General features: G+C 40.3%; 1 protein-coding gene across 1 annotated transcript in view; it reads right to left on the reverse strand.

The window, feature by feature from the left end:
- Nucleotides 1–528: 528 nt before the first annotated feature.
- LOC109912582 (neurabin-2) overlaps nucleotides 529–25,911 on the reverse strand; it is a 104,305-nt gene continuing 78,922 nt past the window's right edge. The window contains exons 6-7 of the mRNA XM_048614404.1: nucleotides 18,242–18,338; nucleotides 529–4,328 (exon numbers count right to left, since the gene is read on the reverse strand). Of these exons, the coding sequence (XP_048470361.1) occupies nucleotides 4,275–4,328; nucleotides 18,242–18,338 (151 nt within the window). The 3' untranslated portion in view covers nucleotides 529–4,274. The remainder of the gene's footprint in view (nucleotides 4,329–18,241; nucleotides 18,339–25,911) is intronic.

Below are 25,911 nucleotides of genomic sequence, written 5' to 3' on the forward strand. Positions count from 1 at the left end.
ATTAAATTATTTTAAAAATGCAGGGTTTAATATTGATAAGATGACCTCACTGCAAGGGATATGTCAATTTCTTTTTATGCAATATCATCTGAATATGGAAAATATATGATCTTAAAAGGGCACATCCTACAGAAGTGTATTGTCAACTTTATTCTGTACTGTACTGTTTGAATTCATGCTACACATCATTAGAAGAAATGAGTTCAGATATGTTTAATATACATTCAAAATAAAGTAGGTTTTAAGAGATGACATTCAAATTTAACATGGGGCAAAACATCAGGACGAGCCTACCTATCAGTAGCAAGACATCCCAGAAACATTAAGAACTCTGTTCCTACAAATTTCTTGTAACAACCTCAGTGTGATCCTTGTTATATAACTTAAGAATCTTTTGGACAAGATTAATCATAGTAAAAAGAAACAGAAGGTTAATAATTTCATATAAGCTAGGTAATACCTTTTCAACAGGAAATTTAATTAACATTGAGCTAACATGGTTGAAAGCCATAAAATAAACAATTTAACTTTGCTGAAGTTTGTATACATTTCACCAAATACAATTATCACATATACACAAGTGAAATCAATCAATCCCAGTAAAATCTCAAACAGTGGGCACAGGGCTTAATGCAAACTATTGGCTGCGGAAATCTCAAAACTGTAACAGTCTGCAGCAACAGCACCTGTGTACGCAGATAACAAAAACCCAATATGGCTCAGCGTTTTCCACCTCTCCTTCCAAAATGATGGAGAAATGGCAGTTCTAAACAAGAATTTGAACCAGGCTGGATGTGTAGCTTGCTGCTTAAGCTCAATACTTTAAATCTTTGTAAATGTTCATTGCAATATCCAGTATAATGTGGAGGCATTCTTGTGCTCTTCAAGGTGACGGATGTCAGTGCCAGTGGAATATTTTACTACTTTCTGCACCTTGTATTAACACAAAGCATTCTGAGGACATGACTAAGATGCAAAATTATGCTTCCTCTAGACCATTATTATAATGTCCCTTAGCTGTACTCTCATTTTATATATCTCTATCACAGCGTGTGATTTGAAATCTAATGTTAATTATTGCTGAGAAAGTGGAAATTGGCTCAGAGTGACCAATGCCATCCACTTCAAACCACTAGAGACAGGAAAAGGACATTGTCACTTTATCAGTTTGGGAAAAGTTCAAAGGACGATATCACAATGCACCACACAGTCCTTTCTAACTTATTACTGGCCACTTACTATAGGTGGAAAGTTGCAATTAATAAGTAACAAAACTTCATAAATTTTCTGATTCCAAATGAAAATTGTTTTTCACCCCCTAACAAAACCTCCAGTCTACCACATAACAAGCATGTTCCTTAATTTCTTTAGAAAGATCAAAGAGAACGGAGGTAGACCTCATGTTTCTAGCTTTCCTTCACTGAACACTATAAATAGACTGCAAGGTTCTTGCTCCAAAGGCTTATCTGACCACCTGGAAACCTCAATTATTGAGTGCAATAAAATTCAGATAGTGAAAATTGCATCACAGTAGAAAATATGATTTGAATTTGCATTTTTGATGAGTCTCCAGAACTCTATCCCATGAGATACTGCTACTTATGTCCAATGTTTCAACTGGCTTTGAGAGATTGTAAATATCCAGGACTGATAACAACCTTCTGGGGCTCTGACCATCTTATTTCTGAGGTTCTAGGAGTACCAAGTTAAGAACAGTGGGCACCAGCAATCAGTGAAGGACCACCTTGCATGGACAATCATGTTGTAATGAAGAGGGTTTAGGGCACAGAGGTGACCAAACTGCTGGCTACAAGAGGTGACACAGGGTGGGTCTGACAGGCAGCTAGAAAGGTCTTCAGAGATTTTTTTTCAAAATGGTGACTTTGTTAACGGATACCCCATTCTGAGGTCCAATGAAACTCATGCACTACTTGTGTGCTGACTCAAGGCACCCTTCTCATAGGCCCCCTGCACTAGGTTTCACCAGGTACCCCCACAATGTTACAGTGCTTTTGCTTTTATGTCCAATAGTAAATGGAGCAGAGGCTTATCACCAAATGTCAATCTCTACACTTTAAGCTAGTCTCATGTAACCTTTATCTAGTTAAATACTAATTTCTCAAAACTTAATTAATTGGATCAATTTCTGCACAGTCTAAGTCATCTAAAACACTTTAGCTTAGACGTTTGTTCAACTGCTTTCCATCTTGTAAAACATTTTTTGTTGCCCACACACTACTTCCTAGTGTTGCTGCATTCAGTGATGCCGCCTCATGCTACAAAAAGAACAAGTGTGGCATGCAGATGAGTCCAAAGAGATTGATCTCCGAGGGTTCTTCTGGAGGAACTCATCAGTTTTATTGTCAATAATTAATATGAGACTGAACAATGCACAGTACTTGTTGGGTAACTCATCTGGTTGTGATGCCAACAATATATAAATAGTATCTGGATGTCAGATGCAGAATGGACAGCCTACATATTTGGAGGCTTGGCCAAGCTGAATATCCAGCCTCTCCCAGTAGCTGGTACTGAGACTGGGACAGGACATGCTGGTAATGGATAGAATGGTACTCATTTATTAAACATTTTGGATAAGGATAGCAGCTGTACAAATGGAACAATGTTCCATACAAACTGCAATAATTACCTCCATACCATACCATTTGTACATATTCCAGTGTGAAATTAACTATCGTGTGTACATATATTTTTATACTTGTTGGCATGGTAACAAGCAGGAAACAGGACTGCATACGCTTTCACACATTTAAGTCTTATTAGATTCTCTGAAGAGACATGCGCTCTCTGTTCACATGACTCAAGCCATCTGTTTCAGTCCCACCTCATTTGGAATTGGTAAACAAATGGACACAGCCATTGAGAATTTACAGGAAAAGTCAGAAATTGGCTTTTGCCAAGGGATACATCTGTGATGACAGGTGGGTAGAGCAAATTAAGGGTTCTAAAAAATAAATGCTAAAATGGATTCATATATGTCTATATATTCCTTGCACTACCATCCTTCACCCTATGGAGAAATCATTCAATTACAATGTCAGACTCCTTCGCTTCTGTAATACACAGCTCTAGAAACCAATCTTGCCATGTAACATACTTTTTTTTTTAAAACAGTGCAGCACTGTTCTTTCGTATTCTTACATCTTATACTACAAATTACATGGATTTCAGCTATACATCTACACAAACACTCATCTTCATTTCTGTACATATGTAATGTCAATATTGAAAAGATCTACCAAATATGGCACAATGAATAACAATAGGGATGAATGATAAGGCTTGGTAGATCCAAGAGAAGCATGGAATAAGGAAGCAGATACAGTTTAAAAAAAACAGCCAAATACCACAAATGAAATATTTTCAATATCTTTAACTGAGCAACCATCTACTTCATTAGTCCATTACAGCAACCACTATTCAACCTTACATTCCCAGTTTAATATACAAGTTTTAATTCCAATTCATACTCACTTGTTCAGTAACAAAGTAATGAAATTTGGTTTATCTTATTTTAAAATTATATGTCTAATAACAAAGTTTGTTACGACTGATACTGGTACCGTCACACTATGCAGATATAAAATGAACCATCCACTGAGGTGACAATATCATTAGTAATATAATGCTTTCCAATACAGAACAGAACAAAACAAATAGATAAAATAAGTATGGCTTACATTAATTTGCAAAAGTAAATCACACATAACAAGAAAAAAAATACACCATTGATTGAACCTGCCTTTGAGTTCAGACATTAAAAAACTTGTGCATTCTCACTCATGACATAAGGACAAGTGACACCTCTTTTTATTCTTAAAGTAATAGTTCACCAAAGACTTAGAACGAACAGCAACATTGCAATTTACCTTTGTATTGATGATGCCCTCAATGAACATTCGTTTGTTAGAACCTTTTGATTGTTTTTGTATAAACTAAATAAACTGAATGGGACAGTCCTAGTTCTGTGGCTGGAGGAGCAAGTCCAATCTTAGTGCAGACCAGTTCATTGCTGCCCTTTACCACTTCACTGAGCAGCTCTGATTTGGCCATCTGTTTGAAAGTGACTTGGCAAATTGTTTTATGTAAGACAACAATGCAAAACTTCCCATAAACACAATCCTTTGCACTGAATGCAACTCATACAAACCTTCCAGAGGAAAACAAACAGGAAAATGTCAATTTTCCAAGGCCTGTTGCTCTGACATGAAGGTTTTATTTTAAGTAAAGGTGATGGAAAGAGATCTTCACGTCTAAATTGCATTGGAATTTTTCATTGACTCTAGACTTGTCTCCAGTTCCGTAACCTGTATAAAATATTCATAAAACAGCAGTGAGAACAGTATGTAAAAAAAATCCATAATCATTCTTTATGATATTGCCACCGTAATTTTAGGCCTTTGACTATGACATCCTTGAAGTGGCTATTATTGCGGGTGGGGAGGTGCAAGTATGCATGGATAGGACAATTTGCTTTTCTCTGACTGACAGAAATAGGTATTTGAATATGCCACTCAGCCCTCAAGTCTGCTCCTCCTTTAAATTAGATAATGATTAGTGAAACAACTCCAAGGAGGTAGGTATCCTGTCACCAAGTCACTTTTTTATTTATGCGTGCACAGTACAAGGACTCAGGCCAGTTAGCTCAGAGGCAGTCTCTAGAATTAGGAGGCTCTCTATCTTCTGTTTATATCTGTCAGCCAGGGCTCCCTGATTGGCCCAGTTTAGAATCCCCAATCAACAATCTCAGTCAATGAGATCCACTGGAACCTCGTTCCAATCAGTTGTTGGAATCAATCTTAATTTCATTGACTCGCTTTGGTTACAGACCTCTTAAATCTATGACTGATTTTCAATACTTTGTGGGGAAAAAAATCTCATGATTTCATTCCTGAACAGTACACTTTAAAAGTATGTTCTGGACTTCCTAACAAAGGATGTAGTTTCTCTCCACCCACTCTGTGAGATCCTTCAATCATTTTAAACACCTCAAACGGAAAAGCATTAAATTTTCCATGCTCATAGGAATAAAAGCCTCAGCAAGGCAACTTGTTCTTGTAATTTTTATGCCTCTTAGCCCTGGTATCATTCTGATGAAGTTGTTCTGCACCCCATCCATCCAAAACCAATGACGTACGGTGCTGACTCACTACTCGGGGCTTTTTAGAAGCAGAGTTTTATACAACACAGTATAAATTCCATCCATTTGTATTCCAGCTCTCTCAAGATTAAGGTTAACATTCCATTAACTTTCTTTTTACTATTTTTTGCACCTGGATACAAAATCAAAAAGGAAATGATTTGGACTTTTCCCGGGATGAACGAAAAAAACGCTATGGTAGTACTGTTACAAAAACTGCAATTACTGTTGTAAAGTAATTTCTCTTTCCAATTAATTTTCAATAAAGAAAGATTTGTGCTTATGCATTGCACGAACTCACAATACCTCAAAGTGTTTCATAGCCAATGAAGTCCTTTTCATGGATAATCACTTGTCTACCATAAGAAATGTAAGAATTGCTCCAATTTTACATTTTGCCTGATCAGACCACATGCAGGCCAATCCGCTATCTTAATCAACCTAGTTGTCACTGTTGCCTATTGTCATAATTTAATTTGAATGCATTTCCCAGTAGTTACTGGGCTAGTGATGAACAAGTTGCAGGCTGTGGTGGCGTTCAGATATGGTGAAAGCTATCTGATTCACTACCTGCCTCTTTCAAGGGGTCAAAACCTGTAAGGGCATAAATCTCTAAAGAAGTGTTTTTTTAATATAATTTCCTATTAGGGATGTTATATAAAAGGAAGAAAAAAATTGGAAATTTCACATGTCAAATTTTAACTTGGTTGAGTAGATTGCTTACCATTCAGACACATATTACAACTTGTAAAAGAGAGTAACAAGGTGTAGAGCTGGATGAACACAGCAGGCCAAGCAGCATCAGAGGAGCAGGAAAGCTGACGTTTCGGGTCTGGACCCTTCTTCTGTGTTCATCCTGCTACGTTCATCCAGCTCCACACCTTGTTATCTCAGATTCTCCAGCATTGGCAGTTCCTACTATCTCCTTACAACTTGTAAAAGCTGTGTTTAACTGTTTCCAATTATGGAAGGAGGAGTCTGAAAGATCATGTACTGACAGCAATTACATTACTTGGCCGATAAATCTGAGATCAACTCTGAAAAGTTAAATAGAAATCAAAAGACACTTCAAATTTAATTCAGTGTTTTCATTCCAAGTCTTATTAAGACAGAGGCAATAATAAAATATGCATTAAGCTTGGCAACTCAAATAAACTTATATGCAAAGGTGTCACTGACTGTTTTATTAGTTGCCAATTCAGGAAAGCAGGGCACCAAAGGGAGATGCCAGGTACGTAGGTGAGTAATGTTGTATAGACCACATAGTAAGGTGTCCAATAAGAATTAGGTGAGCGTGGAGGGACTGCAGGAAGATGGCATCAGAGAGGAAAGGTTGTGGGGGTGGGTGGTGGCTTTGAGATGCCACCCCCTTGACATCCCATTCATATCTATGCCTTTAAATTGGGGCAGATGGAGCTTGACACACCCAAACTGTCAGACAGGTCACCTTAGCTTCCCATTTGGGAAACTAGACACATTCCTCACCCTCTGGGAATGTACACCACAGTATGGGGGTGGGGTGTGGTGAGAAGGGCATCAGTTGAGGCCCTTAACTGGCCATAATGCCTCCATTAAGGTTCCTGTTTGTGGCAGTTTCAGAAAGTACTCAGTGGACCTTCACTCTCATAAATTAATTTAATTGGTCATCTGGTGAGCATGGGACAGGTATCTATCTAGGGCCAAACCACTCAATTCTTTTCCCCTTCTCCTCCAACTGTTTTGCCACCTCCAGGAAGAGGAAATGTCCATGCATAAGCTTCAGCTATCAGACTTTCTAAGTCCAAGCTGATGCAGTATTTGTATGAAGTGAGTAGATTGTTTAACATAGTGTCAATTATAATCATGGTAGTGATTTATACTAGTGGTGTTGGCCGGCGGGGGGGGGGGAATTTCAAGAATTTGGGTGAAGTTTCCAAAGACATAGAAACAAAGGACCAGGAGTAGGCCATTCAGCCCCTCGAGCCAGCTCCTCTAGTATAGATCATGGCTGATTATCTGCCTCAAATCCAGAACATCATGCTATTCTCCCACAACTTGATGTCATCAGTAACTAAAAGCTATTATTATTTATCTTGAACTTAGTTAAAGCTTCCATATCTTGATGGGGGTAGGGAATTTCAAAGCCTCACTATCTTCTGTGGAGCAATTCCATCTCAACTCAGTCCAAAATGTCTTCCTTTTACACTGATGCCAGCTCCTGTTCGATGTCGAGAGCTGATTCGCACTATTTGTGCTGCCAGGGCATAAGCGAAAGAACAAGAAGTCATTCAGAAATAATGTGTATTCAACAGATCATCCTTTCAAAAGGAAGGCAACACATACTGTTGTCAAAATGTAGTAAAGCTTATCTAGATGCATATGCTTGGGTATCGAGCATATTTTGGTCAGCTTGAATGTTTAAAGTTGATAGCACCTCAGAGATTCACAGACAAGAGAACAGGTTATATTGGAGCTATGCTTCTTCTAGAGGAAAGACAAGATGTCCATCTATTGATGGTTAACTCCCTTAAGAATTGAGTTGTTACAGGCTGCAAGCTCTGGGGTCTTTGGTGGATGTTGGCGCTGGTACAGGTGCACAGAAGATGGTTTAGTATTTGGTAATATTGGCAGATCATCCTCCACAGAATATCTTGCATGATACAATCTGGTCTCAGTCCATCAGCAGAGTAGCAAACTGCTCTCACGGACAGAGAACTCAGTCATGGCAATGGGATTGGCAGCGGCGAGTGAGCCCAGCGTGGACTCAAGTGGGTCTTGTGGAGACTCATAGCAGCAGCGATGAGCCTGGGCTCCCGGCAGCTTCTGCATTGATGAGGCTGTCCGAGCGCCAACGCAGAGTTGTTGCAGCACAGGCGAGTTTGGGCTCCCGTGGGCGACAACATCCAGCGTAGAGTCATGGAGGCGAGTTTGGCCTCAGTACAAAAGCCTGTGGCAGCAGCTGAATTGATGGGGTGGGCCTGAAGTGGACACAGGGTGGCAGTGGAGTCAAGTTTGGGCTGGTGCAGTACCCTGCAGCATCAGTGGCGGCTGCATCACCGAGGTCCAGTGAGGAATCACAGTGGTGAGGGCTTCAGTGGTGGTGAGATGGCACCAAAGAATGGCAACTCTTGTTCCAGCAGTGCCAGCACAGCAAAGAGGACCCATGCCTGGCCACCAGGCCTGGCACAGCACTTAACAAGGAGGACTGTAAAGTTGAACGTTTTTTTCTTTATTTTTCTGCTTTTGTATTCTCTGCTTGGTTTATTTATAAGATGGTGCCAGACAGTAGCGACATTATACAAAATACACGTGACCATAAATAAATAAATATCCTTGTAGGGAGATTTGCTAGTGCTACTCAGGAGGCTTTAAACTAGTAAGGGGTGGGGTGGGAATCAAAATGATAGTGAGAAAAGGCTGAGGCTGGTACAGCAGATAAGGGAATCAAGTCAAACAGTCAAGACAGACAAGAGCTTTGCTGAGAATGAGGTAGGAATGATGAACTGCATTGACTTTAATGTAAGAGGCCTAACAGGTAAGGCAGATGAACTTAGGGCATGGTTGGGAATATGGGACTGAGATATCAAAGCTATTACAGAAACGTGGTACAGGGATGGACAGGACTGGCAGCTTAATGGTCCAGGGTATAGATGCTACAGGAAGGACAGAAGGGGAGGCAAGAGAAGAGGGGGAGTGGCACTTTTGATCAGGGATAACATTACAGCTGTACTTAGGGATGATATTTTTGGGAGATCATCCAATGAAGATATGTTTTTGGAACTTAGAAATTAGAAAGGAAAATCACCTTATTGGGACTGTACTACAGTCAGCAGGAAATTGAGAAGCAAGTATATAAGAAGATCTCAGATATCTGTAAGAAAAAAAAGGTTGTAATTTCCAAACATGGACTGGGACTGACACAATGTTAAGGGCTTGGATGGAGAGGAATTTGTTAAGTGTGTAAAAGAAAACTTTCTTTCCAATATGTGGATGTACTGACCAGAGAAGGAGCAATAATTGACCTTCTATTGGGAAATATGGCAGGGTGAGTGAGTGAGGTGTCAATGGGGGACCACTTTGGGGCAAGTGGTCATAATTCTAACTCAGATTTCTGAAGAAGGGTCCAGACCCGAAACGACAGCTTTCCTGCTCCTCTGACGCTGCCTGGCCTGTGCTCATTCAGCTCCACACCTTGTTATCTTGATCATAATTCTATTTGTTTTAAAATAGTTACAGAAAAGGATAGAAGTAATCAAAAAGTTAAAGTTCCAAATCGGAGTAAGGCCAATTTTGATGGTATTAGACAGAAACTTTCAATAGTTGTTTGGGGGGAGGCTATTTGCAGGTAAAGAGATGGATGGGGAGTGGGAATGAGATAACAAGAGTTCAGAGACAGTATGTTCCTGTTGAGTGTGAAGGGCAAGGCTGGTAGGTGTAGGGAATTCTGGATGACTGGAGAAATTGAGACTCTGGTCAAGAAAAAGGAGGCGTATATCGGATATTGACAGCTGGGACCGGGTGAAGCCCTAGAAGGGTATAAGAGCAGCAGGAGTATACCTAAGAGGTAAATCAAGAGGGCAAAAAGGGGACGTGAGATAGGTTTGGCAAACAGAGTTAAGGAGAATTCAACGAGATTCAGTAAGTACACTGAGAGCAAAAAGAGTAACTTGGGAAAGAACAGGAACCCTTAGAGATCATTGTAGCCATCTATGTGTGGAACTACAGGAGATGGGTGAGATACTAAACAAATATTTTGTGTCAGCACTTATATGGAGAAAGACGTGGAAGCTAGGGAACTTGGGAATGTAAACAGTGATGTTTTGAAAAGAGTTCATATTACAGAGCAGGAGGTGCTGGAGGTCTTAAAGCACATAAAGGTAGATAAATCACTGGGATGTGATCAGGTGTTTCCCAGAACTTTGTGGGAAGCTACGGAAGAGATTGCTGGGCCCTTGCTGAGATATTTGTATCATCAACAGCCACAGGAGAGGTGCTGGAAGACTCGAGGTTGGCTAATGTGATTCCATTATTTAAGAAAGGCTGTAAGGAAAAGCCAGGGAACCACAGACTGGTGATGGTTAAGTTGTTGGAAGAGTTTCTGAGGGACAGGATTTACACACATTTAGAAAACAAGGACTGATTAGGGATAGGTAATATGGCTTTTTGTGTGGGAAATTGTGTCTTACTAACTTGAGTGAGTTTTTTGAAGAGGTGACGAAGAAGATTGTTGAAGGCAGAGTGGTAGGCGTTGTCTATATGGTCTTCAGCAAAACGTTCAACAAAATTCGCATGGCAGACTGGTTAGTAAGATTAGATCAAATGGGATCCAGGATGAGCTAGCCAACTGGATACAAAATTGGCTTGAAGGTAGGAGACATAGAGTGGTGGCAGTGAATTGCTTTTCGGACTGGAGGCCTGTAACCAGCAGTGTGCTGCAAGGATCAGTGCTGGGTCCATTGCTTTTCGTCATTCATATAAATGATGTGGATGTGAATATAGTAAATTTGCAGATGACACTAAAATTTGTGATGTAGTGGACAGCAAATAAAGTTATCTTGGAGTACAATGAGACCTCGATCTGATGGGCTAATGGGACAGGGAGTGGCAGATGGAGTTTAATTTAGATAAGTGTGAGGTGGTGCATTTTGGAAAGGCAAACCAGGGCAGGACTTGTACACTTAATAGTAGGGTCCTGGGCAGTGTTACCAAACAAAGAGACCTAGGGGTGTAGGTGCATAGTTCCTGGAAAGTGCAGTCACAGATAGACAGGGTGATGAAGAAAGCGTTTGGCATGCTAACCTTTGTTGGTCAGAGCACTGAGTAAAGGAGTTGGGATGTTATGTTGCAGCTATAGAGGACATTGATGAGGCCACTGTTAGAATATTACATACAATTCTGGTCACCCTCCTATTGGAAAGATGCTGTTAAACTTGAGAGGGTGCAGAAAAGATTTGCAAGGATGCTACCAGGACTCCCTCCTCTTCATCAAAGGCCCCAGCTACACCTTTGAGGTGAAGCAGCGATTTACTTGGATTTCACTCAATCTTGTCTTCTGTATTCACTGCTCACAATGTGGTCTCCTCTACATTGGGGAAACAATGCTGCAGTGTTCCAGTGAGCCTCAGTGCAAGTTAGAAGAACAACATCTCATTTTCTGCTTGGAGACCCTGTAGCCTCTGGGATTCAACGTGGAGTTCAATACCTTTACAACCTAGTTCCATCCTTCCATGTTTTTTTTTTACCTAGACTACACTCAGTCCTGTTATGACATGGGCTGCTTTTAGCACAGTCACCAATTCTCACCTACTCCTAGACACATTATCACACTATATGGGTCGCATTCAGCGCAGCTAACCCATGTTCTCACTCTTAGCTCTTTGCTATCACTTCTTCAGCTTTTCTTCTGACCTGGCCTGTTATCCGTAATCTCCTTATTTACCTACACCTTTTACATCTCTCTCTCTGTGTCTCCACCTATCGGCTCACCACTCACTCCCCATCTCTAAAATCTACTTCAGTCTTAATACCACTTTTTCTAGCCGCTGATAGTTCTGATGAAGAGTCACTGGACTAGAAACGTTAACTCTGCCTTTCTTCCCAAAGATACCTCCAGACCTGCTGAATTTCTCCGGCAATTTCTGTTTTTGTTTCTAATTTATTACAGTTCTGCACTCTCATTGGACCCTGGGATCTTAACTATTTCAAGGAGATTTCTTAGGTCTTTCTCTGCGGAAACAAGTATAATTTTTTGTTTAGTTTCTCTGCTAATTTTCTGTTTCCTATTCCAAATTCTTCACTGTCTACCTGCAATGGAGTGGTATTTGTCTACAAAAGCCTTTATAATCTGTTTTTTTATGTTACTTGTTATTTTATGTTCTTATTCTAAACTCTCTTTATCAATTCATTGGTCCTCTTTTGCTGAATTCTAAAATTCTCTCAATTCTCAGGCTTACAACTGTTTTTGAGCAACTTTATATGCTTCCTGAGATAACAAGGTGTAGAGCTGGATGAACACAGCAGGCCAAGCAGCATCAGAGGAGCAGGAAAGCTGAGCAGGAAAGTTTCAGGTCTGGACCCTTCTTCAGAAATCTGCTTCCTGCTTTGATCTACTATCTTTAACTTCCCTAGTTAGTCAGAGCTCTCTCATTTTTGCTCTTGTGTATTTTTACCTTAAAAGGAATTATTTTTTGAAAACCAACAGTACCTTCTTTAAATACCAGCCACTAATTATTAGTCATCAAACCTTTCAGTGTATTTTTCCACCACAGCCATTTCCCTCCTCACTCACACCTTCATAGTTGCCCTTGTTTAGATTTAAAACCTTAGTTTCAGATTGAACTAGATCTTTTTCAGATTGATTGGAAAATTCTATCAAACCATGTTCATTATTCTCTGAAGGTTCTCTTACAACAAGATTATGATTTAGCCGTTTCTCATTGCACAGCCTACACATTGTTCACCATATTGCTTCAGAAAACTACTTCAAACCAATTTCAGAAATTCTTCCTCCTCAGCACTGGTGTCCATTAGATTGACCTAGTTTGTAAGTAGATCACCCATGATCACTGCACTCACCTTGCTACATACACCTCTAATTTCCTTACTTATACCATGCTCTATATTACCACTTGTGTTTGGCGGTCTACAAACCATTACTGCCAATGTTTGCTGCCCCTACTGCTTCTTAGCTCCATCTAAACAAGGTGGCATGGTGGCTCAGTGGTTAGTACTGCTGCCTCAGAGTGCTGGGGACCTGGATTCGATTCCACCCTTGGTCAACTGTCTGTTTGGCGTTTGCACGCTCTCTGTGTCTGTGTGGGTTTCCTCTGGGTACTCCGGTTTCCTTCCACAATCCAAAGCTATGCAGGTTAGGTGGATTGGCCATGCTAAATTGCCCGTAGTGTCCAGGGATGCGTAAATTAGTTGGATTAGCCATGGGAAATGTAGGGTTACAGGGAGGGGGTCTGTATGGGATGCCTTTAGGAGGATCAATCGGATGAATGCCCTGCTCCTACACTTTAGGGATTCTATGATTCTGATGCTAAACAGGTTTCACATCCAATTGGAGATCCTCTCTCACTAATACATTGACCCTGACCATTATTATCAGCACCACTCCAAGTACTCAAAGTTTTCGCCCATCCCTCCTGAATGTCAAATATCCTTTAACATTCAGTTCCTGTTCTTTGTTGCCCTTGAGCCATATCTTCATAAAGGCAATTGAATCATAACATTTTACTTTTGATAGCATCATAAATTCAATTATTTTGTTATAAATGATTGGTGATTTCATCTGGTTCCTCAGTGCATGCACAGAGACACGGATGGAATGATACAGGCTACACTCATCAATGATTCGTGATCCATTATACAGCTTGCAAACTCCATCCTGCACTCCTACCACCTCAACATTATTGTCTCCAGTGTCTTATGATTATGTTTTAACAGAAATTCACATGAACATGAAGCATGTTCATTGTCTCATTTTTTTGCGCAGAAAATTGCAAGAATTATGAAATGACAATGTCAACTGAGATTCACCCATGTTGAAATGTATATCTGGTCTCAATTGGTTTTGAGAATAAGATTGGTATATATGTTAAATAGTACAATTGCAATATTTCATATCAGTAAAATAATAAAAATATTATTTCATGATCTCAGTCACAGCCTTAGGTTTTAAAAATCCATTATTATCCATTAGGATTAGATTTACCCTTTACTCATCAGATGTTTTGCAAATTTCTCTGGGCTTGACACCACTGTCAAGATAAACCAACCCCCCTCCTCCATTTCCCACCACCCCCACCACCATCATCTCAAGCTGCAGCAGCTGCATGTTCCACTTTCCACCTCCCCAACAACTCCCCCCTGGGAAGCAGCAACACCTACCCGTATCCCGGCACCTGGGCTGAAGGAGTTTCAGCCCCTCTCCCTACCGAATGATATCATTAATCATAATAATATACACTTACAAATAGAGAACAAAATTGAAACAAAAACAGGAATTACTGGAGAAATTCAACAAGTCCTGCAGCATCTGTGATGAGAAAGCAGAGTTAATGTTTTGTTTCTCCAGCAATTTCTGTTTTTGTTTCAGATTTCCTGCACCCACAGTTCTTTATGTGTCGTTTAGCAGAATTGAGCCTGAGGCAGACAGGTTCAAGGAGCTATTTTGTGAGATCCAATGACTGGATTCATGCTCCTGAAATGGTATCTAAATATACAACATACAGCATATATTGAGCCTTACTGATGGCGGATGTGGGTTGGAGAATTGGAACTGAAATGTTATATTGTTATCATATAATACTACTTACAATACTGGAGCCTGAGAAATGACTTCAGTTGCAGAATATGAAATAGGGTTGGCTTTGTTTCTTTGCCACTTGAGGGCGTAGACAGAGATAACTTTGGTAAAGCATCCAGTTTGTTACCTAGAATGGACAACTTACTTCCCTGTTTATTTAATACAATTAACACAGTAATGTTACATTGGCATTTTCATGATTAAGGCACAGCACAGCTTTCCAGACTCTATGCTACTTAGTTACTGCTTTGTTAGCGAGTGAAACCAATCTTTTTTTAAAATTAATTCACACACAGGGTTTGGGCGTTAGTGGATAGGCCTGCAATTATTGCCCATCCCTAATTGCCCAGAAGCCTGTTAAGTGTTAACCACTGGTCTCCCTGTTTTACGAAAGGTGTTAAACTTGAAAGGGTGCAGAAAAGACTTACAAGGATGTTGCCAGTGTTGGAGGGTTGGAACTAAAAGGAGAGGCTGAATAGGCTGGGCCTATTTTCACTGGAGCATCAGAGGCTGAGGGGCATGGATAGGACGAATAGCCAAGGTCTTTTTCCCAGGGTACAGCAGTCCAAAACTAGAGGGCATAGGTTTAAGATGAGAGGGTCAAGATTTACAAGGGACCTGAAGGGCAACTTTTCCACATAGAGGGTGGTGTGCGAATGGAATGAGCTGCCAGAGGAAGTGGTGGAGGCTGGTACAATTACAACATTTAAAAGGCATCTGGATGGGTATATGAATAGGAACGGTTTAGTGGGATATGGGCCAAATGCTGGCAAATGGGATTAAGATTAATTTAGGATATCTGGTTGGCATGGACAAGTCGGACCACAAGGTCTGTTTCTGTGCTGTACAACTCTATGACATTACTATGTGTCTCGAGTCACGCGTAGGCCAGACCAGGTAAAGATGGCAGATTTCCTTCCTTCAAGGATATTAGTGAAGCAGATGGGTTAGTACGACATTCAACAGTGGTTACATGGCCACCATTGAGCTAGTTTTTGTCTTCCAGATTTTTACTGAATTCAAATTTCACCCTACGTACGAAATAACTATATCTCTGATCGGTAACCTGAGGTGTGAGCTCATTGGTCCAGTGACATTACCAGCACACCAATACTGCCCAATACTTCTGCAATTTTGAAGCCTCCATTCACTTCAATTGAACCTTCTCTGTTCCACCTTTTCTTCATAACAGGAAACTTTCACTCCGGGGCAGAATTCTTTTGGTTGGAGGGGTTTCTTGCACTGTTACCAAAAAAATCTTTGGAGAAACACCATTCCATAAACCCCTAACCCACATCCCAACCCTCCAGTGGCTGCCCCACAGCCATTAAACATTCTGGGAAAAGTTAGTTATCTGGGTGGGAGATCTTTTCCTCTTTTTGGAGGGGAATTCCTGTAAGCCAATCTCTCTGGCTGGGATAACACTGAGTACAACAGTTTGACCGGAACAGGAAATCCCAGAGATAGACTAGAGCAGAGGGGATGAAGGGCTGGATCATTGGGTGACAAAATGCCCAGGGCTGCTCTGACCTGAAGATGCCCCTGATCAGGAAAAGGGGCCCATGAATGAGGCTCCCCTCCTGCCCAAAGCTGAGCAAGTCACCCTGCTGGGTATGCCCTGGACTATATCCACTGGCACCCTGTACACACCCTCTGACTGGACAAAATCAAACAGTCACCTAGGGGGATAGCAGGTGCCACATACTACGCCTCACTAGCCTCCTGTAAAATTCAGGCCAGGTTGGAGGCAAATATGGAGGTCAGAACAAAACCTACACTCTTTTACAGGGATCTCATACTCAGACTAGAAACCAGTATTCTGACCCTAATATTATTCCAGTAAGTCTTAAATTTACTCCTCTATTTATTTGCAATGGAAAAAAAAAGGAGGTGTACACTGAGCAATCTGTGATATAGTTGTCATGTTTAGAGCTGCAAGGCAGAGGTAAAGTCTTACCCTCGAACTTGTATCTGTATCAATGTTTATAGACGTCAACTTTATGACGAAGTTAGAGAATAGGAATAAAACTGAGCCTTGGGGTCTGCTCAGTCTTTTCCACAAAATCGTGGCTTAGAATTTGCTATTGCCAATACCAGCTGCTCAACACATAACTTTCTAATTCATACAGCATTCCGCCATCAGTTTAACCAACTGTTAAACTACTTATTTTAAATGCTTTGATCTTTCTGCAAAAATCCAATGTCATGCAGCAGCATTAAGTACCTGTCTTCAAAGATTACTAGCAGTAGGTTCAAGATGTATAATCATTGGAGCACATTGCCTCACTCTTTCTGCATAGGGCAAGGTTCTATTTGCATGTTCGTATAAAATGGTTACCCAATGTCACCCCAAACACTATATCATTGGGTGAGGTCCCAGTACCGTTTGAACAAAATCTGCACGGGCATTCCATTATTAAACTTTTAAAATACATGGTTTTTGAAAATAATTAAAATGGCAAGCATAATGGAAATTGGGTTAAAGAAATGGCCAAATTCTTGATGATGACAGAACCGTATGATTCCTGATATACTTCAACCCTTATTTTTTAAAAGTAGAAAATATTCTGCTTCAACATGTGAGGAGCTTCCTATCAATTTAGAGTGGTACAAGATTGAATTCTCCCAGGTTGCTCCCACAATATTGCATTAAATGCTTACGTTCCTGTATACTGCCCTAGCCGAGGTATTTAGTGTGTTTGGAGGTGAAAGTGTAGTGCATATTCAACACTGAATATGTTATTCCAGTTCTGAAAGGGATAATTATCAGAAGTGAACCAAACACTAAAATATTGTTTAGTGAAGGCAGCATTACACCAGCGAACACTTTGCACATTATCAGAAAAATTATTTTCTGTATTTGCATTGTCCGCTAATAATGTGGTCTGTGTTTTCAATTGTATCTTAAAATTACAATTAAAAGTTTCTCCTGTTATAAATCAGACTTGAATGGAATATGTATGATCCAAAACAGAAGCATATAGTTGAAAAAGCAATAAATTGCTTCCCAGAGGTGAGAGTGCCCTCCAGTGGACATCCTATCCCAAATTCATTTCCTCGAAGGGTTGATGAATGAATTTCACTGCCAGCATCCTATGTTAAAATGAGTTTCAAAATAGGCATAATGGACTGTATATGTTAGAGCTTTGACAACTGAATATTAATAGTGGCTTATACCAGGTGGTCACTTCTGTTATACCTGTTATTCAATGCTACCCAAAACAAATTCCTGGATAAGAAAGTTGCTGCATGGAGAGAGAATGGGTCTATGTTGTCTGAAGTTTAGAAGAATGAGAGATGACCTCTGTAAAACTCAATGAACAAATGAAAATGCTTTGAGGGTTGACGCATTTAGAATAGAGGCTGTTTCCACTGGCGCGAGAGTCTGGAATTTAAGAATGATGGTCTTTGGATGAGGAGTAAGTGATTTAGGGCTGAGATGAGGAAAAATTTCTTCAGACAGTGGTGAATCTTTGAATCCTCTAGCCCAGAGGCTGCGGATGTTCAATTGATGAGTTGATTCAGGATGAAGCTGATAAGTTTCATAGCGCTCAAAAATCTAAGGACTGAGGCTGATGTAGAACTTCAGACTCAACCTTATTGTATGGAGGAACAGGTTTGTTGGGTAATAGGCTAATTCCAATTGTTTATTTTAAATGACGGTTTCTACTCAATCTTAAAATCATTGAGGAATATTTGAGATGTACAATATTGATATATACAATAATATTTGAGGTATGCAAATTATATATTCATCGTATTCCAGTACTATGAGGAGGCTGGAATCATACCTTGCTCTTAAGTTTCTCAATCTCTTCTTTATGTGAGTTTTCAGTTTCTTCTAAAGTTCTCCTTTGAGCTGTTTCCTTTTTCAGAAATTCTATTTCCCTAAAAAGGAGTTTGAAAAGCCATGGAACAGAAATTAAAAAAAAAAACTTGAGATTCTCAAAGTACAAGTTTCTGTTATTCAAATAACAGGTTAAAGATATCAATGGATCAAGTTTTAAACTGGCATATTACATTCCAGAGTGTGCTATTGTTGGTAATGTGGTATTCTGAACTGAAGATAAACAATGCACATTGGGCCATGAGTTGAGAACATGAAATACACACTGCAGATTGAAAGCCCTTTCTGAGCATCTGTTAATGTTTTATTCTTTTTGACATTCTTCAACAGGAATAACTTAGAATAAACAACCAATACTGCTCAAGTCTGAATAACTGCCTGACATGGAATTTTTTTGTAAGTCATATACAATTACCTATGTAGTAAAAGGTTCTGCAAAATAGTCGATTCACTTCCTCTTAGATCAGAGGTTAGCAAGTTTTTAGTAATTTTAAAGTCTGAAATGACCCTAAAATCAACAGATTGAACATGACAAAAGATGCAGCAGATTTTGCTTTGGTTGGCACCTGTACCTTTCCTAAGGATGTCCAAAGATTTTATTAACAGTTAATGTTTTACAGATTAAAAAAAACAAAAAGAAAACCTATTGCTGTAGTGCCTGCACAAGCTCTGGACATCCGAAAAAGCTTCAAATTTGAAATGTAATTACTGTTGTGATGTAGGGACTATATCTAGTGCAGAATTTAATGTAAATTCCATTGCAAGGTTGATGGAAGGGGTACATTTATCCTGACGAAAGGCTGACAGCTGAGGATCCATGCCACCTCCAAACCTCTAAGATGAAATCTGAGGCAGGAAAGCCCATGAATGGCCTCTCCGTCCTATCGCCAACTGGACGTTAATTACCCATTTACAGGCCTCATCCGATAACCTGCAGCTTTCTACGCAGAAACACAACAAGCAAACCTGTGTTGGGTTGTTCATGAGATACAGGTCTTGGAAGTGGACAGGAAGATTTGGAGGCTTTGTTCAAAGCCATATGGTGCTTGATTGAGGAACCGAGTCTCAGAAAAGAGTCATCCACTAACAGAAACACAGAAATATCAAAAACAGGTGCAGGAGTAGGCCATTCGGCCCTTTGAGTCTGCTATGCCATTCATCACGATCATGGGTAGGTATCCAACTCAAAAGACTGCTCCTGCTTTTCTATCATATCCTTTGATCACTTTAGCTCCAAGTGCTGTATCCAACTCCTTCCTGAAATCATTCCAAGTATTGATCTTGTCTGCTTTCCGTGATATCAAATTCCACACACTGACTACTCTCTGAATGAGGAAATTTCTCCTCCTCTCACTTTGAGACAGTATCTTAAAGTGTGACCCTTGGTCCGGGACTCCCCCATCATTGGGAACATCATTACTGTGTCTACACTATCCAAGTTTCTATGAGACCCCTCCCCATTCCTCTGAGCTCCAATGAATACAACTCTAACTGGTTCAACCTCTCCTCATACATCTGTCCTGCCATCCCCAGGAATCAGACTGGTAAACCTTCACTGCACTCCCTCTGAAGCAAAAACATCATTCGTCAGATAAGGAAACCGAACCTACACCCAATGTTCTAGATGTAGTCTCATTAATGCCCTGTACAGCTACAGCAAGACATCCCTACTTCTTTATTCAAACCCTCTCAGTATGAAACCACCTCACACCCGCTGCATCTGCAATTCATGTACGAAAACACTCAGGTCTTGTTGCACATTCTCAGCTCATGGCCATTCAGATACTAACCAGCCTTCTTGATTTTGCTAACCAAGTGGATAACCTCATAGTTATCCACATCATAGTTCATCTGCACTGCACTTGCCCACTTAGCGTGTCAAAATCATACCGAAGCATGTCTGCATGCTCCTCACAGTTCATCCTCCCACCCAGCTTTGAGTCATCTGCAAATTTGGAGATATTACATTTAGTTCCCTCATCCAAATCATCAACATATATTAAGATATATTATAATAATATATAATATCCTTTGCTGATCACTCCCCCTCTTTCCCACTTGTCTGCCACCCCAACCCCTCAAACTCCCTCCCACCATCACTAATTTGTAGTCCAGGGGACTAAAACAAAACTTGGTCTCAGGTGGCCTTATCATTCAATAGATCCACCAACCTCTCCCATTCCTGTTCCTAAGATCCTTGACCCTGAAGAAAGCGTGTTGTTGTTGTCCATTTAAGTGCCCGAGTGGCATAGGATATGGTGGACCTTCTCGAAATAAGGTGACACAGGGTTCTCATTGGCTTTACGGTTGGCGGGTGAAATGTTGTTCCCCTGATCAAACACTGCAGCAAATGGAGCTAATTTTTGTCAAGCATAACATAAAAACAATTAAACTAGAGATGATTCCTTCTGGCAAAATGGAAAGAATGAAAAGAGCCCTAGAAATCTGTCGCTTGGCTTGATTATTTGTCTTTGCACATAACTGCCAGGGAGGGATGATGTGAAGAGAATAGGAGATAGTAGGAACTGCAGATGCTGGAGAATCCGAGACAACAAGGTGCAGGGCTGGATGAACACAGCAGGCCAAGCAGCGTCATAGGAGCAGAGGAGGCTGACATTTCGGGCCTTCATCAGAAAAAGAGAATGGGATTGGTTTTGAGCAAATTCAATTGAAACCTGGTGGAAAGATACAGGACTGACCTGATGGAATGACACTTAACCGGATCCCTTCCCTGTAGATACTCTTCATCAGCTACATGGTCATTTATTGCTGAGTCACTGACTTGCCTTAGATATTTGACACAATATAAAAATACTAGCCCTTTGCGTTGTCTAAATTGATATTAGTCAGAGACAAAACAAAATTCAACAGCTATTCCTGACAGGCCTAATAGCTTTGGACTTTACAAGCATCTACATAAAGAAATCAGTATCCAACTAGTGGCTTGAGTGGTAACAGATAAAACATGGAGTCAATTTCCTGATCCTAATAAGACTTGGAAATGTCATCAGATGACATCAAAGATGATTACCCGAAGGATCACCTTATCAGAATGTTATATCATTAATGGTTGATTTACACCAAGAACATGCTACTCATCGAATTAATGTAAAAATAGCAAAGGTTTCTGCGTAAGTGATGCAAAACTCACAATGACAGAATCTTTATGTTCACTAATTTAGCAAAGTTACTTATCTGTTTTTAACTTGTGAAACTACTAACTGAAGATCCCACAGAGAATTTGTGTCCAATTGCTAAATAATTGATGTTAAACAACTGACCCCTTCTAGTCCAGCTCCACCTTGACAGGTTGGTACATATTGAGCTGACAGCTATTCTCCGAAGAAATGGGCTCTCTGCCTCCATTATGGTCTTCATCAAAATTTCTACAGACTGAGTTATTTCCCAGCTAGGCAGGAGGTGTGACACTTGACCTCAGCCCCTGCTACAGCTCTATTTCTTGCAATTGGCCAGCTGAAACACCATTAAAACCAGCTATTCCATAGTCGGGTCAAATAAATGAAGGCATTCCAATGAATTAGACATTAATGTCACTATGTTTTGAGGGCAGCGTAGTAGAAATACAGAGACTTTCTGATAGAGACAACAGAGTTCGGAAATTCAGTTTGGGGTCATATTGGATGCTGAGGTTGTGAACAGCCTGGTTCTGTCTCAGACAGTGTCTGGAAAGGGGGGCAGGATTGACTGCAAGTGTAGAGAGTTTGTTGCATTGTCCAAATTCATTCAACTTCTCTTAATGTGACATTCCGTTCATTCGTATGCTGCTTATAAAGTAAACAATTTCATTGGTTTATAACTGACCTCTCACTCAGGTATCTATTAGCCCACTTTCAGAAGGCAAACAGAACTTAATTAAGGTAATGAGTGAGATTACGTGATCTAGTTTGGATCACCCTTTTTTTTGACTAAATATGGGGATGTAAAAGTAAATGTTTGTTCATAGAGGAGATTGAGTGAACAGGAATATTTTTCGAAGTCATCAGAATTTGAATACTAAATTTGCAGATCGTTCAAACAAGTAGAAAAGTATGTTGTGAAAACAACATAAGGCTATTACAGACTGAGATTGATAGGTCAAGTGAACGGACAAAAGCGCTGGCAGATAGTGTATAACATGCAAAAATGTGAAATTGTTCACTTTGGCAGGAAGAGTTAAAAAGCAAACCATCACTTAAGTGGAGAAAGACTGCAGAATTTTAAGGTGCAGAGAGATCGAGGTATTCTAGTGAAAGAGTCACAACAAGTTAACATTCAGGTGCAGCAAGTAATTAAGAAGGCAAATGGAATGCTCTCCTTTAAATATCAGAGAAATTGAACAGAAATTGAGGGATCAAAAACAGAAATTGCTGGAAAAGCTCAGCAGGTCTGGCAGCATCTGTAGAGAGATATCAGAGTTAACATTTCAGGTCAAGTGACCCTTCTTCAGAACTCCTGGGGAAGTTCTGAAGAAGGGTCACTCAATCTGAAACATTAACTCTGATTTCTCTCCACAGATGCTGCCAGACCTGCTGAGCTTTTCCAGCAATTTCTGTTTTTGTTTCTGATTTACAGCATCTGCAGTTCTTTCAGTTTTTATTTAGAAATGGAAGGAATTTTGCTGCAATTACACAGATCATTGGTGAGATCACACTTTGAATACTGTGTGCAACTTTGGTCTCCTTATTTAAAGAATGATGTAAACACACTGGAGACAGTTTAGAGGAGTCTGTCCAGGTTGATACCTGGAATGAGCAGGTTGCCTTACAAGGAGAAATAGACAGACTGGGCTTGGTTTCACTGGATTCAAGTATATAAGATCCTGAAAGGCCTTGACAAGGTGGACCTGAAAAGGATGCTTCCTCTTGTGGGCGAGTCCAGGAGTTGGGAGCACTTTTTGAAATATAGAATCTTCCTTTTGAGACAGAGAATCGACAAGGGTCTGCATGGTAAATTGGTTAATAAAGTTAGATCACATGGAATTCAAGGAGAACTAGCCATTTGGATACAGATCTCGCTCAAAGGTAGGAAATAGAGGGTGGTGGTGGAGGGTTGCTTTTCGGACTGGGGGCCTGTGACCAGTGGTGTGCCACCAGGATTCGTGCTGGGCCCATTGCTTTTTGTTATTTACACACATGATTTGGATGTGAATATAGGAGGTATGGTTAGTAAGATGCAGATGACACCAAAATTGGTGGTGTAATGGACAGCAAAGAAGGATACCTCAGAGTACAACGGGACCTTGAACAGATGGGCCAAGGAGTGGCAGATGAAGTTTAATTTATATAAATGTGAGGTGCTGCACTTTGGAAAGGCAAATCAGGGCAGAACTTATACACTTAATGGTAAGGTCCTGGAGAGTGCTGTAGAACAAAGAAACCCATAGTTCCTTGAAAGTGGAGTCTCAGGTAGACAGGATTGTGAAGAAGATTTTTGGGGTGCTTGCCTTTATTGGTCAGTGCATTGAGTATAGGTGTTGGGAGGTCATGTTGTGGCTGTGCAGGACATTTGTTAGGCCACTTTTCGAATAGTGCGTTTAATTCTGGTTGCCCTGCCATAGGAAGGATGTTACGAAACTTGAAAGGTTTCAGAAAAGATTTACAAGGATGTTGCTGGGGCTGGAGGGTTTCAGCTCTAGGGAGAGGCTGAATAGGTTGAAGCTATTTTCCCTGGAGTGTCGGAGGCTGCGGGGTAACCTTATAAAGGTTTATAAAATCACGAAAGGCATGGATAGGGTGAATAGACAATTTCTTTTCCACAGGGTAGGGGAGTCCAAAGCTAGAGGATATAGGTTTAAGGTGAGAGGGGAAAGATTTAAAAGGAATCTAAGGGGCAACTTTTTCATACAGCGGGTGGGGCATGTATGGAATGAGTTGCTAAAGGAAGTGGTGGAGGCTGGCACAGTTACAACATTTAAAAGGCATCTTGTATGAATAGAATCCCTACAGTGTGGAAACAGGCCCTTCAGCCCAACAAGCCCACACTGACCCTCAGAGCATCCCACCCAGACACATCCCTGAACACTATGGGCAATTTAGTATGGCCAATCCACCTAACCTGCACATCTTTGGACTGTGGGAGGAAACCGGAACACCCAGAGGAAACCCACGCAGACACGGGGAGAATGTGCCGCTCCACACAGACAGTCGCCTGAGGGTGAATTGAACCCGGGTCCCTGGCACTGTGAGGCAGCAGTGCTAACCACTGAGCCACAGTGCTGCAGAACAGGAAGGGTTTAGAGAGATATGGGCCAAATGCTGGCAAATGGGACTAGATTAATTTAGGATATCTGGTCGGCGTGGCCGAGTCGGATCAAAGGGTTTGTTTCCATGGTGTACAGGTTTATGACTCTCAGAGGGTTGTGTGACTTAGGACTTAGATGGTGGAGGTGGAGTAATTTGATTTTTTTTTAAAGGAGGAGGTGGATTGATCCTTGTTAAGTAGGACAATCGTGAATAGATGAGAACGTGGAATTTGAAAGACTAACAGATCAATCATGACATTATTGAATGGCAGAGTAGGTTCCAACAGCTAAATGACCTACATCTGCTCCAAATTCATACCTTTATATATTCTCTGCCACAGGTGTAGAAGGTCAAAGTCTGGAAATTACCCTCGTGAATATTAACAGATTAATGCATGAAATTTGTGTACAAATTATGCTTCTCATAAATGAACAGATAAGTAACTTTGCTAAATCAGTGAGCATAAAGATATGATGTTAACATGTTGTGTTATAACCACAATAATGTCTCTCATATGCAGCTGTGCCTAACTGTTATGTTTCCAAGATGTTGTCATGAGTTTGCCCATCATATGATTTTCCAAGAAACTATTAAACTAAACTTCTTACCTACATTGTGTAGAATCAGCACATTGTATATTTACTCATAAAGGAGGTAATACCAAACATTTTTTTTTTAGTATCCAAATGGTATCAATGATTAAAATATTAACAACTGTACACTCAGATGTCTAGTCTTAACAAAATTGATCTTTCATCTTTGGACATGGCTGTGTATTTCCTGCCTTTCAAGTTTTTCTTTAAAATTTTCACAATTTGCAGTTTTTCTCGATCAGGTAATAGCCATTCCCCATGTATAAGAATAAAGCATTAAGCCCCTGCTCATGGTTCCCATTGAGGCCTGCTAAATCATTTAATCTAATCAGATGGAAAATGACTGACGTCCCATGATTTGTCATTTGTGGCAATTGATAAACCAAAATGAGCAGGACAGCAAACATTATCTGCTGTGAAAGATTAGCCACCATTTGTGGGCTTGAGTATATTATTTGTATGGAGAGCAGTTTAGGAGCACTGATAGCGATTTGTTCTGATTGGACTTTCATTGCAGCAATTCTCACAATGCACATGAGCTCATGGAAAGCATAAAGCATTTTCTTGCATGTGCTTTAAAAAGTGGAATATATTAACCATGACTTATTATCTTCTTTGGGCACCAAAACCAATCCTTATTTCTTTTTTTTGATAAATACAAGCACACTCCATATCAAATTAATTGGGGTTGAATTTTTCATCTTCACCGCCTGGATAGCAATGTGGTGGTTTCAGTCATTTGTCTGTTGACTAATATGATTTTCACTCCGTCTATCAGA

The sequence above is a fragment of the Rhincodon typus genome, chromosome 30, assembly GCF_021869965.1.
Source record: "Rhincodon typus isolate 14 chromosome 30, sRhiTyp1.1, whole genome shotgun sequence".
Lineage (NCBI taxonomy): Eukaryota > Metazoa > Chordata > Chondrichthyes > Orectolobiformes > Rhincodontidae > Rhincodon > Rhincodon typus.